At 35.1% G+C, this 16,686-nt stretch overlaps 1 protein-coding gene across 6 annotated transcripts in view; it reads left to right on the forward strand.

Moving 5' to 3' along the window:
- The window catches only part of tcf3a (transcription factor 3a), a 48,599-nt gene that overhangs the window by 19,137 nt on the left and 12,776 nt on the right, over nt 1–16,686 (forward strand). For all 6 annotated transcript variants that reach the window (XR_014607341.1, XM_084121024.1, XM_084121023.1 and 3 more), the window contains exons 6-17: nt 137–168; nt 252–372; nt 2,068–2,126; nt 8,007–8,106; nt 9,267–9,367; nt 11,543–11,687; nt 11,995–12,053; nt 12,757–12,835; nt 12,961–13,037; nt 13,844–14,014; nt 14,779–14,866; nt 16,124–16,259. Coding sequence is in view for 5 of the 6 variants with exons in the window: in XM_084121024.1 (XP_083977150.1) it covers nt 137–168; nt 252–372; nt 2,068–2,126; nt 8,007–8,106; nt 9,267–9,367; nt 11,543–11,687; nt 11,995–12,053; nt 12,757–12,835; nt 12,961–13,037; nt 13,844–14,014; nt 14,779–14,866; nt 16,124–16,259 (1,168 nt within the window). In the remaining variant the exon portion in view is untranslated. The remainder of the gene's footprint in view (nt 1–136; nt 169–251; nt 373–2,067; nt 2,127–8,006; nt 8,107–9,266; nt 9,368–11,542; nt 11,688–11,994; nt 12,054–12,756; nt 12,836–12,960; nt 13,038–13,843; nt 14,015–14,778; nt 14,867–16,123; nt 16,260–16,686) is intronic.

The raw sequence follows: 16,686 nt of genomic DNA on the forward strand, positions 1-16,686 counted from the left end.
GATCTTCTTAGATGTTTCATACAGCCAGCACAAAAAAATATAGGCTAAACAACAGCAAAATTAATTTAGGCCTAGCCATTAGTAATCCAAGTGTAATAATTGAATAATAATTGAATAATTTTTGTTTTTTTTCCAGGGAAATCTGAAAGAGGCTACCCTGTTACACAGGTAACGAACACATAAAATCTGCTGTTATGAAGTTGTCGACCAATTGTGGGTTTCATCCTCATAGAGCGCTTCTTTATTTGTAGCCGCAGCTCTTGCCAGGGGATATCAACATCCCAGGGTCCGACGGGCTTTCCTCGCCGGGCATGAAAGTCTCCTCTCAGTTCTACAGTCCTCACCGCCGGAGGCCGGCCGACTCCAACATTGGTGAGATGAGATACAAATAAGGCTGGGTATTTTTTAATCAACATCATTTAAAAAAAAAAAAAAAAGGTTAAGCGAAAAATCAATTTTTCCGCCCAGCCCTAGATCCGGATCGGTGCATTTCAACCTCATGGCTTTGGGTTTGATAGATATGCTGGCTTGTGATTGGTTGGTTGTTAGCAATATTTGTAAAGTCTTTCACGTAGCCAGACCTTTTCAAAGCTGAACGATTTGGGAAAAACTCGAACCTTTTCCAGTGACCATAAAGTAAAAAAAAAAATCTGTTTAAGTTTTCATAGGCAGTTTTTGACCAATTCAGTATGAATATAAAATAATACTATATTAATAATGATAATTTTTTTTCCTTTTTTTTTTTTGTATTAAATATATATTTTAAACAAAATAAGAAATATATTGTAATAATACTATTATACTGTAAATTAGCTTTTATTCTGACGTGTTGCCGATAAATATATTTATCAGGGATGCACTGATATGAAACTTTTGACCTGATACCAATAAATGATAATTCTTTATATTTGAAAGCCGATAACCGATATATCGGCCGATAAATCTAAATCAAAATCAAAAATTTTTTTGAAAGCCTGATTACTAAAAAAGTCTCATGTCCCAATCACACAATTATGATGTTCTCATTATAATTGCATGTAGCCGACATGACAGACTTGTGCTGCACTTTTACTATATTTTCCTTTTCAAAATCATTCCAATCATATTTTAAGCAATTCAAACCCATCATGGTGAACAGCGCATCTGAAGTGTCTCACCTGACGGAAATAATCATCATTTATCGGCTTTTGATACATCGGCCAAATTTTATTATCGGGCCGATAATGATAACATTAAAAAATAAACATATATCAGCCGATACTGATATAGTGGCCGATTATCGTGCATCCTTAATATAAATGCGCTGCTGGTTTCAGAATGAAGCGCGGCACTGTGTGATTTACATGCATGCAGTTCATTTAACTAACTAAACCAACTTTTTTTAGTTAATGATCTGTAAGAATGGGGCTTTATTAGTGCTGTTCATTGATTCAAGTAACTTTTTTGACATTTGGCTATAAAGTGTTTTAATTTTGCAATATATGGTGTAAAAACGTCTGAGTGCTGCCCTCTTCAGGTTGAACGGTGGCTACTGCAGTTGAATTTTCCTATTGGATGTTTGCGGTGGCAGGTTCCAGCTCACCACGCCCTCCCTTGGTACGAGCTAGCGTAGATTTATCTGTATTTAGTACAGTGGGCAGGAGGGTACGTAGGTGTAGTGTTGCTGGTTGCAACAGCACTGCTGAACTGCATAGCTTTCTAGCAGACTTGGAAATTAGGCGCCAGTGGTTGCATGCACTTGGCCTGGAAGACCGTGAGTGTGAAACCTGCATTTTACGCGGGATTGCTTCTCCAACGCAATAGAGGTGGAAATGGGCTTCCCCATTTTATACAAAAAATTGCAGTATTATTTTGATGCCTTGCTGCCTTACAGGCGTGTATTATATTCAAGTGGCATATTTTGTGATATGTGTTCATGGGCACATGCAATGACGACACTGAGTCAGTCATGAAAATGTGTGGTTTTTGAAAATCATGAGGTGTCGTCTTTTGCATCAGCTCATCAGTCATGATCACCTTAATCAGTCTTTAGCATGCATTTGTGATCTGCTAATGTTTTCGTTTCAGATCCGCTGCCCAAAAAGATCCGGAAGGTTCCTCACGGATTGCCGACGTCTATTTCTTCGGTGAGTGTCGACGTGGCCTCATTAGTGTCTGAGCCCAGATTATCATGCCACGTGCCATCAATCTGACCCAAAACACACATGCACACACACACATGCACTTTCTGTAGTGCTCATATCACACACACTACATGCACACTGTGAGCCGCCTGTAGTTTCTCAACGGGAGTGTGCAGATGTTCTCTTTCCCTTTATGGTTGCGTTTGTTGTGCATGCAGTCGTGCATTCATGCTTGCATGTGCATGCAGTCACAACACCCCTCCCTCACACACTGCCTTTGCAAATCTCTTGCATGGACAAAGTGCTCATCCACTAATTCCTCTGAGGGCTTGGAGAGTTGACGTGGGCAGCGGTGCATGTTCTGTTTCCTATTTAAAACTGTTCGGTTTTCCTGGTTTCCAGTACAGAGCAAAATAAATGCAATTTACCGTATTTTCCAAAAGCTTAGTCATGTTTTTATTCAGGCGCGTAACGATTCCCTCATGAAACAGATCACGATACTGAACTCACGATACGATATTATTGCGATACTCCAAGACCCATGATAAAACAAAAAATTTACAGTTGATTAAAATGCTAAATTTGATATTGCATTGTGTGTGTAAATGAATAACTTGGACTTGCCAATGCAGGACAATAGAGACACCAGAATAACAATATTCATGATTCTGAAGCTGAAAACACAGAATTATTTTAGATGAATATGTTTGCACTCTTTCACTGACTAGATATATTTATAATAATGTCGGCCACTTTTTACTGGTAACATCAGACATCTGGCATTATCAGGACACACAGATATTCCCCCATTGCATTATTATACATTATATTCAACATTATATATAGTAGTTTAATGTAGTACTGACACTAAAACTCTGTAAACTTGAATTTTTTCATAGTCATTTTCATTTTGGATGAACTATCCACGATACATAGTTGCATTTTTGTATAACAATATATTGTTTCACTCCTAGTTATCGTTAGTGTTGTTTTTGACGGCCTGTTTTCATTTTAGTTTGTCTAGTCTTTGTGTCAAGCTGTCATTTTAGTTTTTATTAGTTTTATTCACGTTCATACTCTTTTTAGTCTTGTCAAGTTTTAGTCGACGAAAACTGATGACATTTTAGTCTAGTTTTAGTCAAAGAAAATTGTATTTTAGTCTCTTTTTAGTAATGCAATTCTATTTAACCTAGTCAATATAAAATTTCAAACAAGGTTATCTTATTATATTTAGTATATTTAGGGCTGTGACGGTGGCAGTTTTTTTACCACCGCAGTAATGGACCAACTACCGGCGGTGGTTCGGGGGTTATTTAAAAAAAATAAAAACTCGTTTTATATTTCCACACATATATATATATATATATAGCCTACTCTATACGCGTGATATAGCCTACTCTATACGCGTGATATAGCCTACTCTGCGCTTTAAGAGGGATGTGGGACACGAGCAGGAAAGAGACCATCGATCTTGATTTTCTACTTGATGTAAATTGGTCTGAAGAGCGAATTTTATCCTCCACAAGGGCGAGATATTTAGGCTGTGTTTGAGATTGCGCTGCCAGAGAAAGTGAAACTAAAAATCACCCGCGTGTGTGAAACGCGCTTTACAACTAAACTTGACGCGCCCTATGTCTAATAACAAGCACAAACTGTGTTAAAAAGAATTTGACATACAAATGTAGGCTATCTGTCCTACAGCGTTTTTCTACTTTACCACAGTAAAGAATACGAATATAATAGGCCTAATTAAAAGCGAACCAATGAAGAAACGTTTATAATCCCTTTAGAAAATGGGTGAGACGTGAGTGAAGATTTGGGAAAAGAAACAAGAGATTCCATGCAGGGATGAGTCACGATTTTTGGATATTCGATTAGTTTATTTAATTATAGAATATCGAATAGGTTGCGATTATTCTCAAAAATAAAATCTCCATGTTCTGGTGCTGATGCGGTGACGCGTTCATGTAACCGGAGGGTAACGCTGCCAATAACATACAGCTGTCACAAAGAACCGGCAAAAGTAATGATTATGAATGTGTCAAATATATCATTGAGACATTTTAATAGAATAACTAATGGAATAATATTGTTAAATTCGCTGATAATCAGGTGACCAGATCGCAAAACAGAATTAAAGCCGACAAAGCTATGGGTTCACGCACAACTCTCTCATTCGTCGTGACATTTCGTCTCGTTTCGTTTTGGTCAACGAAAATGAAGAGACATTTTAGCATAGTTTTTATTTTGTAAACCACATTTAGTCTCGTTTTTATTCGTCAACGATATTGCATCATACATGTATTTTAGTCATCGTCACATGACCAGCATTTACGTCTCGTTTTCGTCAGGTGATATAACGGTTCGTTGACAATATTTCGTCATAATTTTCGTTGAGGAAAGCAACACTAGTTATCGTCTGAAACATGCTGTGATTTTCATTCAATTCACATTTATTTGTATAACGCTTTTCACAATACAAAACAACTAATGAGAGACGTACGTGAGCTCAAGTTTAACTGTATAGTGTATTTCCCCATTTTTTTTAACATCTTTTTGTTACTTCTGAATTTAATGCTTTTTTATCAATAATGCAATTTTGACCCAATGCGACTTATAGTCAGGTACTACTTATTATTTGAAAAATACAGTAATTATATAAGATGTACGCACAATAGCTGATATTAAATGAATATTTGACACAATATTTACTCACAAAGTATTAAAAAACAGCAAATATACACTGAATTTCAGACTTCATTTAAAGCAAAGTTGTCATTCACACACACCCTCATATGATCGTATGATTTTCTTTCTGTGGAAATCGAGCTTCTCAGCTGCTCTATTTACTTTAATAAAATCATCCCAGTGATCAGGAGCCGTCACAACATTTGCGTTTTCAGTGAATTATAGTTTGGGTCTGTCGAGCCAAGAGCAACTCTGCAGAATTTCTCGCTTCATGATCCACGCAAGGAAAAAAGTCATAGTTGTTTAGAAAGATGACAAAATGATGACTTAATTTTCATTTTCATGAGTAAACTATCCCTTTAATCGCTCATTTGGTCACAGCTGATCATCTCAAATAGGCAAATTTGGTAACACTTTATTTTACAGTGTCCTTGTTACATATGTTACATGCACTCACCATAGTAAAAATAGTAAATTATGCATAATTACATGCAACTAACCCTCAACCTAATCCTACCCTAACCCTATAGTAAGTACATGTAGTTGCTTAATATTATTCAGTACTTAAATATACAATGACACCTTAAAAAAAAAAGTGTAACCCCAAATTTTACTATTGTACGCTTGTTACAGATGGAAGCTTGTTTCCACCACAGAATAAAATATAAAAAAAGCATGCGAGTTTATATCTCACAATTCTGAGAAAAAAAGTCAGAATTGATTGATACCAGTTATCTAAAACAGTGGTTCTCAATTCCAGTCCTCGTGACCCACTGCTCTGCACATTTTGTATGTCTCTCTTATCTGACACACTCAGTTCAGTTCATGGAGTCTCTCCTAATGAGCTGATGTTCTGGTTCAGGTGTGTTAAATAAGGGAGACATACAAAATGTGCAGAGCAGTGGGTCACGAGGACTGGAATTGAGAACCACTGATCTAAAAGATAGGAGAAATAAAACATTAAACACTTTCTTGGAAAAACTAAATTTTGAATGTTTATTGTACTGATGTCACTTGCATATTAATTTACAGCACAGTCTATATCTCACGGTTATTATAGTTACTTAAACTTAAACCATAAAAACAGTTTTGTATTATAATCACAAATAAGTGCAAGGTCAGAGCAACCAACATTTCTGCAGTAAAACATCATTTAATGCAGTATTTCTGTAAAATGAGCGAATTGTCTTATTTTATAATTTTTAAATGATTGTTGTCCTTGATTGGCCCTGAAAAACTTCTTAATTTTAGCATTTGAAACGTGCATCTTCTGTAAAGCTGCTTTGAAACGGTCTGTACTTGATGCACTAAAGTAAGACAATCACTGAAAAAAATAACAAACATCAGCATTACTAAAATAACTAACATTTTAAAAGAAAATTGAAAACTGATTCACATTATATATAAAACTAGAGCAGCATCTCAAAGAAATTGCACGGGTATATTTTCCTGTAAGCTCATCAGTTTGTCCGCGTATGCCCCGGTTACTGCACTACTGTTCTTAACACTGCTCTTATTGTCTCTACGGCCCTCAAATAGTTCCTCTATTTTTATTCTCCCTGTCCTCATCTATTTCTCTTTCCTTTCATTTTTCCTCCTCGTTCTCTCCATGCGTCTCCAGCTGTCTGCGGTGTTGGCCGGCCTCCAGGAATGGGCAGATGGCTCTGTAATTGGGAATGCATCTCTTTCTCTCTCTCTCTCTCTTTCGTTCTTTCTTTCTTTCTTTCTCGTGTGCATGCATCATCTTCGGCATCTATTCTTCTATTTTGTGCCGTTTATTTATTTTCTTTGGATTTTTACTGTCTCTGACATCCGATCACTGGAGCTTAGCTTGTGTTTGACCCCTTTGTTGTTTAATTGGCTCGTAATTCGGTCACATGTTCATGATATTAGCACCCTTTGATGTCTAGACAGGCGTGCTTTGTCATTTGTATAGTATCGGTGAAAAACAAAATGTATACAGTGTTTTTTACATGATGTCTTTGTTAACGCCAACTAGGGATTACTAGATATATCAGTTTAATCAAACCCTGATCAGATGCTTTTCACATCAGACACTTGAATATTATTATTATTATTTAAAGCATTGAACATGGAGCGCAACAAAATGCTAGTTTAATCTCTCATTGTGACTCATATATGAAATCAGTTTTATTTTTTTCCATATTTCGTTTTTTCCGTTTGAATTTTTCTGGATTACGTTTTTTTTTTTTTTTTTTTTTTTTTGACTCACATTTTAATGGTTAAAGTAAATTTTAGTGATCAAAAAGCATATCTAATTAATTGAAATCATGAAACTTGTACAATTTAACAACAATTTATTAATTTTTTTTAAATAAATTACATGTTTAGGACTCTATGAAATACTTTTTTTAAAAATATTTTTTAACCAAATTCTGTGTTTTTGTTTTGTTTTCTGGATTCCATTTTAATGGTTTAATAACATTTTAGTAATCAATGATTTAAGAATCAATTCTATAAAATGTTTTTTGTGTTGTGTATTTAAATTTTTCTGGCAATCAAATGAAGGGATAAAACATTAAGTTAATTTAGCTTTTAATCATACGAACTTAAATAAACTTCACAGACACTAGTCTATAGTGCGATTTTAATTTAAGTGTACTGACCTGCTTTTGATTTATTCATCCAAGATTTGTCAAATTTATCAAAGTTATACAATAAATTCCGTTTTTATGCCTGGATTCAGGAATCAAGGCATAAAATAGGGCCCTACTCATCCTTAATCGTGCCTGAAATTAGCACTTGTCAAGTGGCATATGTATATGTATGTATGTATGTATGTATGTATGTATGTATGTATGTATGTATATATATATATATATATATATATATATATATATATATATATATATATATATATATATATATATATATATATATATATATAAACATTTAGAACTTGGAGAAGAAAAAAATATGTATATGTAATAAACGTATAAATATATAGTAGCGTCATATTTACGGTAACTCGTCCATTGGCGTGTTGTTGTAGTCGGTTTGGTCATTTTGTACTTTCCCTGGAGTCAGGATTCGTTCTCTGATCTCCGATGAATGTTTCCTAATTTATTGCACATGCACACATACTGTGGCCTAAAGCAGAACCACATCTTCTGGACGATTCCACATCGCATCCTCGTGACCTAAATCCCAGCTTTCCCTTCTTCTGCTTGGCAGGCCTATCCAGGCTCCACCGGTGACGACTACAACCAGGACGGCGCCGGATACCCCGGATCTAAAGCGGGAAACCTTTATCCAGGCTTTTTTAACATGCAAGGTATGCGAACACACAGGAGATCGAGCGACACTTTAGTTTAGGGTCCAGTTCTCACTATTAACTAGATGTTTATTAGTGTGCAAATTACTAGGATATTGGCTGTTCATTAGTACTTGTAAAGCACATATTAATGCCTTATTCTGCATGAACATATTTAACTCTAATCAAACCCAATACCTAAACTTAACAAAAAACTTACTAACTATTAATAAGCAGTAATTAGGAGTTTATTGAGGCAAAAGTCGTGGATAATAGTGAGAACTGGACCCTAAACTAAAGGCGAGCGAAGACAGTGGTTTTTTGCTGATTTGTTTTTTTTTTGCGATCTTAATATTCTTTATTTATTTGTTAAATTTTTTTTTTATTTTCCCAACAAAACCCAGATCATCCAATTGATTGTTGAATATTTTTTAACTTTTTTTTTTGCCCTTTTTTTAAAATAAGTTTTTATATTTATATTTATATATTTTTTTATAAAATACGTGTTTTTTTTTGTTTTGTTTTTTTTACTTTATCGCTTGATTGCTATATTACATATTTTTTGCAGATTTTATTTACTTATTTATTTTGCAATCTTAATATTCTTTTTTTAATTGTTAGTTTATTATTTTGGGTAATTTTTCCAACAAAAGCCAGATCATCCAATTGATTGTTTAATTTTTTTAAACGTTTTTTTTAATACGTTTTTATATTTATATTATTTTTAGTTTATTTTTTAAACGTATTTATCGCTTGATTGCTACATGCATTTTTAAATAAACATCATATTTATTATCTTATCTAAATGTAATGGAAAACAATACACCTGGTTAATAATTCACATTTAATTTAATAAATGTATTTAAATAAATTGATTTAGTGTTTCAATTCATGTTAGACTATTTAAATGCATAAATATTAAGGTAGATGTAAAATCTAAGGCAGTGAATATTAAAAATAATCTTTTGTTGTCAAATATTTGACGCCAAACCCGTTTTTCATATGTTCTAATATTTATTTTCTATTCTAGTTTTATTTTTCACAATATAATGTACACTCTCAGCCCTTTACGTCCATATATTTGATGATTATATAAGGGCAGAATTTTCCAGTTACTCTTCATTTGTATTCCACGTTTCTCCATGAATAACGCGCGCTGATGAAGGGTCTTGTTTTCTCAGATGGACTCCCGGAGCACTGGGGTCAGTCCGGTTATCCTCCGGTCATGAGTAACTCGCCGCACATCGGTCAGCCGGCCCCGTTCTCCTCCATAAACACACAGGTGAGCCACGGAGAACTGCGCTCAGTCTTACAACTCCCTATTTCTAATGTGCTTGAACTGAATAATGACTCTTATCTTCTGTAGTTTGAGTTTGCTTCATATCTAATGAACTTTGCATTATTCACACATCAAATTTGAGCTGAATCTGCGTTACAGATCAAATTGAAGAACTTTGCAACATTGATACTGTTATTTTCTTGTTTATTAATGTGAAGCTGCTCTGACACAATCTGTAGTTTATAAAGCACTATATTAATGAGTGACTTTACTATTCATTAGGAATGAGGAATATAAAACATGATCACGGTCTGAAACTCATATGGGTCCAAAAAGGGAACATTTGTTCATCAAATTGTTTTGAGAACTTCATTAAATTGAATGTTTATTAAATTAATGTATTGTTGGAACCACTTTACAGTGAGGTTTCATTAGTTAACATGAGCAAGATATTTTCAAAGCATTTATTAATGTTAGATCATGTTAACTAATGCTAACAAATGAAACCTTATTGTAAAGTGTTACCTAACTGTTTATATAATATATTGAGTAGTGCTGTCTAATCGATTAATCGCATTTAACATAAAAGTTTGTTTATAAAATATATATGTATGTGTGTATGTGTGTGTGTATGTGTGTGTGTATGTGTGTGTGTATGTGTGTGTGTATGTGTGTATGTATGTGTGTATGTATGTGTGTATGTATGTATGTATGTATGTATGTATGTGTATGTATGTATATATATATATATATACATATGTGTGTATGTATATATTTATACACACATATATTAAATAAACAAACTTTTATGTTAAATGCGATTAATTGATTTGGAAAAACTAATATTGAGTAAAATGGAGCATTCTGTAACAAAGTGAAAGTTAATTTATTATTTAATAAACTGAATATAAATTAAATGCAAGTTTCTGTGTGTGTTTCGATCTGTGATCAAGTTTCTAAAACCTGATCTTCGGATCATTCGGTCAAAAATGAGATCCTAAAGATGTTTTTCCCCCCTTTCTAATGATCCAGAGACACAGAAAACATGCAGTTAATTGTTATAAATACACACCATTGTTTTGGGAACTTCGTAAAAATATATATTGACAAAACAAAATTGTCGTTTATATAGTATATTGAGTTAAATAGGAGCGTTCTGGAACCATAAAGTGAGGTTAATTTATTAAAAGTATCAATGTCCTGCATATATACATCTGTGATAAAGTTTCTGAAGCTTAGAGATGATGTCATCAGGACCTATTTCCATGTTTTTTCCCTTTCTGATGAGTCAGAGACCACAGGGAAAAAATGCAGTTAATTACCGCATGTGGAAAAGCAATCGAATGTTTCTAATGTCTGAATGGCTTTTTGGCAGCACCACATCCGGATGATAAATAGATACAATTTGCCACGTGCTCATGAATAATTTCGTGTCTGAGTTAGTTAGTTAGTTAGTTAGTTAGTTAGTTAGTTAGTTAGTTAGTTAGTTAGTTAACCTTTTATTTAACCAGGCAAGTCACTTAAGATCAAGTTTTTATTTTCAGCCACAGTCTGGCAGGAGAGTTAAAATCTCCTAATTCAATTTTAGAAACGGTTTCTATTTTTCTGCGGCGTCGCGCTGGAACAACAAATACAAAGTGTGGCGATGATAATCTCAGGTACTGTTTATGTGCGTTATTTAATGTTAAAAGCGTGTAATGTGACTGAATATCATTTAGTGCTCCAGCTTTGTAGCTGTAAAAGCAACACTGGATAATTCACCTCAGATCTTGAAATTAAACAAATGGAAACAAGAACGTTCAGACTGTGAACAAACAAGTGTATTCTTTGACAAAGATTGTTTTAGTAACTCAGTAGCCAATTATCAATTATGACTTTGATTATGTAGCTACTTATCCATTTTCTTGCGAGTGCCGTCAAGATTACTCTCTGATGTCGCGAGACTCCGCCCACACGCTGTTCTGATTGGCTGACTCCGCCCACATGCTGTTCTGATTGGCTGTGGGTTTTGATTGATTTTTACGCGTCTCGCAGTCGCGTCTAGTGTGGACAGACACATTATTTGTCGCTGGAATCTTATCGCATCGCGTCTGGTTAGGACACAGTGTTAGATAACGTGACACATTTGCCACATGCTAATGACTAATAATTTCGTGTGTGTTTGTGTTTGGTGTGCAGAAGCGCCAGCCTTTGCCCCTGTCGCCGCAGAACTACCCTCTCCACGGGAGCGAGGTCAATATTCCCTCCAGCTTTCACTCCACTTCTGCTGGATACGGCGTTCCCAACCACACGCCGCCCATAAACGGGAGCGACAGCATCATGGGTAAGCTTTACTGCGGTGACCTGTAGACATGAGCTTCATTCTCTGTCAATGCAAAAGAAATGGTATAATATGACTTGTTGTGTTTCTTTGCTTGGTTTTATTGTATTTCTATGATATTTGTATTTTTGTAATTACATTTTTTGCCATGAAATAGCCTTAGATGCTGACATGGCATTAAATAAATCTATCTATCTATCTATCTATCTGATGTCTATCTATCTATCTATCTATCTATCTATCTGATGTCTATCTATCTATCTATCTATCTGATATATATCTCTCTATCTATCTATCTCTGTCAATACAGTAAACAGAGGTGGGAACGCAGGGAGCTCGGGCGCAGAGATCGGAAAAGCTCTTGCTTCGGTGAGTTTGGCATCATTTACAGTTTAATGTGATGATAAACTAGTAGGGGTGTAACAATATATTGCAATGAAAAAATGCATCAAAATGTATTGTGTATAACTTCACTAAAATGAAAATTTCTGTGTGAGAAAAAATTCAAGTTTTCAGAGTTTTAGTGTCAGTACTCCATTAAACTACTATATATAATGTTGCATATATTGTATAATAATGCAATGGGGGAATATGTGTGTGTTCTGATAATGCTAGATGTCTGATGTTACCAGTAAAAAGTGGATTTCATTATTTTAAATATATCTAGTCAGTGACAGAGTTCAAGCGTATTCGTCTAAAATAATTCTGTTTTTTCAGCTTCAGAATCATGAATATTGTTATTCTGGTGTCTCTATTGTCCTGCATTGGGTTTCAGCACCAAGTCCGAGTCTATTCATTTACACACACAATGCAATATCAAATTCAGCATTTTAATCATCAGTCCATTTTTTGTTAACCTTTTATCATATGTCTTGGAGTATCGCAATAATATTGTATCGTGAGTTCAGTATCGAATCGTGACATGAGGGTATCGTTACACACCTATAATCTAGTGGTTTATAAATGTTTCTGGAATTGCACTGTTATAAGATATTTTGGTGGTGTTTTAAAAATAACTACAGATCTCTTACAGCTCAACCCTTTAATTAATATTGTCTCTTGTTGTTTTTAGATATATCCCTCTGACAATAACGGCAACAGCTTCTCCTCGACCCCTTCCACCCCCGTGGGCTCTCCTTCAAATGTTGCTGGTGGGTTTCCTGAAGCTTTTTCCCTGTGTAAATGGCTCTGTGGTGCCATCTGCTGTGCGACGCTGTGAGCGGCGTTTCAGCCGGGCTGCACTGGGCTTTATTGACTTCTGTGTTTGTGTCTTTAGCCTCTGCGTCTCAGTGGCCCAAAGGTTCTTCTCAGCCTGCTCCATCGCCTGGATTTGAGACAGGACTGCAGGCACCGGTATGTTCAGCTGTCACCATTTATCAAAACCGTTGCATTGCTTTAAATATATGACGTTGTAGTCCTTGTGAGCACACAAGTTAATTTTAAACTAGAGATTTTGCTGTGTTGCACAGGATATATGCATGCGTATGTGTATGCGAGCCTGTGTGTATCAGTGTATGCATGCGTGTGTGTATCAGTGTATGCATGCATGCGTGTGTGTATCAGTGTATGCATGCGTGTGTGTATGCGAGCCTGTGTGTATCAGTGTATGCATGCGTGTGTGTATCAGTGTATGCATGCGTGTGTATCAGTGTATGCATGCGTGTGTATCAGTGTATGCATGCGTGTGTATCAGTGTATGCATGCGTGTGTATCAGTGTATGCATGCGTGTGTGTATCAGTGTATGCATGCGTGTGTGTATCAGTGTATGCATGCGTGTGTGTATCAGTGTATGCATGCGTGTGTATCAGTGTATGCATGCGTGTGTATCATTGTATGCACGCGTGTGTATATCTGTGTATGCACGCATGTGTATATCTGTGTATGCACGCATGTGTATATCTGTGTATGCACGCATGTGTATATCTCTGTATGCACGCGTGTGTGTATCTGTGTATGCACGCGTGTGTGTATCTGTGTATGCACGCATGTGTGTATCTGTGTATGCATGCATGTGTGTATCTGTGTATGCATGCATGTGTGTATCTGTGCCTGTATATAAATAAATAACATTTTCATTGACGATCACAGTTGCATACTGTCTTGTGCATTTGATAAACTTTGCCTCTGTGGTGCTGTGAGTAATTTGTCTTCTTTGCAGAGTAAGATGGATGACCGTCTGGGTGAAGCGCTTCATGTGTTGAGGAACCATGCTGTCGGCTCAGACATGCACAGTTTACTGAGCGCAGCCGTCTCTGGACTTCCGGCTGGTGCCGCGGCCCTGGGCTCCCTCAGTCAGGCCTTCGGGCTCGTCAGCCGTCTGCCGGGCCTGGTGAGAGTTCCCCTATTACCCTGGCTCTGTTTCAAACCTGAGCGAGATCCGTGACATTTTATTTGTTTCATTAAGATTCCATTTTAATAGTTAAAATACATTTTACGAATCAAAAATCATGTGTAATTAATTGAAATCATGAAACTTCTATAATTTAACGACAATTTATTAAATGTTGAACAGAGATAACATTATTAGGGCTCTATGTAATCCGTTCACCCCCAACAAAAATGTTTTTCTTTCTGGATTCCCTTCAGTTTTAAGATTCAGCAAAAACTGTTTGATTAATTGAATTAATAAAGCTTTAAAAATTTAATACTTTTTATTATTATTTTTTTTTACAAATAATAGAACCCTATGAAATGGTTTGAATTTATTATTAAACGCTGGTAATCAAAATAATGCATAACTTTAACAATTTAAGTAATCTTGGTAAGCAAACCACTACACAACAGCACTACTGTTCAAATGAATGAAAAATGGTCTGATATTCCTTAAATAATGTTTTAATAAACTATTATTGTTATAATTACTTTGAGAAGTGCATTCTGCTGTACAATAGTTATATATTTCTTAAACCAAGTTAAACCAGAATTTTGACAGGTTGTAGTGAAAACCTTTGAGTTTCTGTGTGCATCTGACGATAATCTTCTAAAATGAAATATTGAAATGCTGACTCTCAGATGTTCACGTCCTGATGTAATGATATGGCAGATGCTCACTATCAGTGTGTGTATGAACCCCTATCCTGCTCTTTTCTCTAGATGCAAAGTCTCAGTGATGACGCGGCAGGTTTACCACTGCAAGGACACCATCAGGCTCCGCCCACTTCTCAGTCCGACGTCTTTACCAGTCAGTGCATCTCTATGAATCAAAATGCTCAGTTTGTTACATTGGATTGATTTATATTCATAAATGATGTGCTTTGTGCATTTTAATGGACAAGCATGTTGCAAGATTTTTTTTGTAGCATTCATGTTTTTCATATGCAACTCATAAAGCTTTCCTGTGGCTCAAAAATAGTGTTCGCAATGCAAAGTTCATGGGTTCAATCCCCAGGGAATGCATGAACCGATAAAAAATAAAATGTAAAGTTGCTTTGGATAAAAGTGGCTGTCAAATGCATAAATGTAAGTTAGTGATGCATTGAAATTTCAGCAACCAGAAATATTTAAAAAGGCCAAAATGGTTTCACATTTACTCCAAAAAGCCAATGTTACCATAGACCAGTTAGTCTACTAGAGAAATATAACCCTAGAGAGGAGCATTTAAAAAATATATGCACTATATTACCTAATCATTATATTTTTACTTAACCTGTTGTGATGTCTTTATTGTTTATTTTAAATGAAAACAGTGCTGTTATTTAACAATGAATTCTAGTAGAAACATAATTATATAATTGATTTAAATTGCATGCAAGGCAGTTTTATAAGTGTGTATACAACTCAGTGTTTTTATTATTAAATTTGATTAACTAATTGATTGTTAAATAAAGTTTATTTCTGTTTCGGAACTTCAATTTAGTTTTCAGTGTAAAAATTATTTTGGTGCATCACTAATGTAAATGTAAAACAATGTGGCAAAAACACAAGATTTACAAAAAGAAAGATAGACTCGTCCTAATCTCAGAGCAATTCATGTTTTGAAAGCAACACTGTAACTCTTCATTTTTGTCTTATTTATGGAAGTAAAATAATGACATGTTTTTGAAACAAAAAAACGTGTTGAATTGCACTAATCGGAAAAAATATGCATTGCATTGAAATGTTTTGAATTGAAATATTCACAGCTTAAATATTCAACCATGTTGAATTTCAGCCCATACAAATGCAAGCCCTAAAAATACAATGCATTAAAATGCACGCACGGTTATTGCAATGCCTATTTAATTTTTTTCAATTAGTGCAATTCAACAAGCTTTTTTGTTTCAAAAACATTTGTCATTATTTTACTTCCATACGAATCACAGTCAGTGAGTCTAAATTTACCATCCAAAAACTTAAACTCATCCCCTTTACAGGATGTTTTCACAGTGCTGCTGTCACACTGTGCTTTTCTGCTGCTAATACCTTCGTGTGTGTGTGTGTGTGTGTGTGTGTGTGTCAGGTCTTTCTCTGCCTCGCTCCTCTCACTCCTCCAACTCGGATATAAAGCGGGAAGATAGGGAAGATGACGAGAACCTGTCTATTGGAGATCGATCAGACGACGAGAAGAAAGACGGGAAAAGCTGTACGAGATCGAGGTACCTGTGCACCTCCAGTTAAACACAAGGGAATATAAATACACACTACCTGTCAAATATTTGGAATAATTATGATTTTTACATGTTTTTGACAGAGTCTCTTCTGCTCACCGAGGCTGCATTTATCTGATCAAAAATACTGTAAAATTGTGAAATATTATTCTAATGTAAATCATCTGTTTTCTATGTGAATTTACAGTAAAGTGTAATTTATTCCTGTGATCAAAGCTGAATTTTCAGCATCATTACTCCAGTCTTCAGTGTCACATGATCCTTCACAAATCACTCTAATATGAGGATTTGATGATCAAGAAACATTTATGATTATTATCAATGTTGAAAACAGCTTCATATTTTTGTGGAAACTGTGATACAGGATTCTTTGATGAATAGAAAGTTCAAAAGAACAATCTTTTTTTTTTTTTTT

This window comes from Abramis brama (genome assembly GCF_963993115.1).
Source record: "Abramis brama genome assembly, chromosome: 7".
Classification (NCBI taxonomy): domain Eukaryota; kingdom Metazoa; phylum Chordata; class Actinopteri; order Cypriniformes; family Leuciscidae; genus Abramis; species Abramis brama.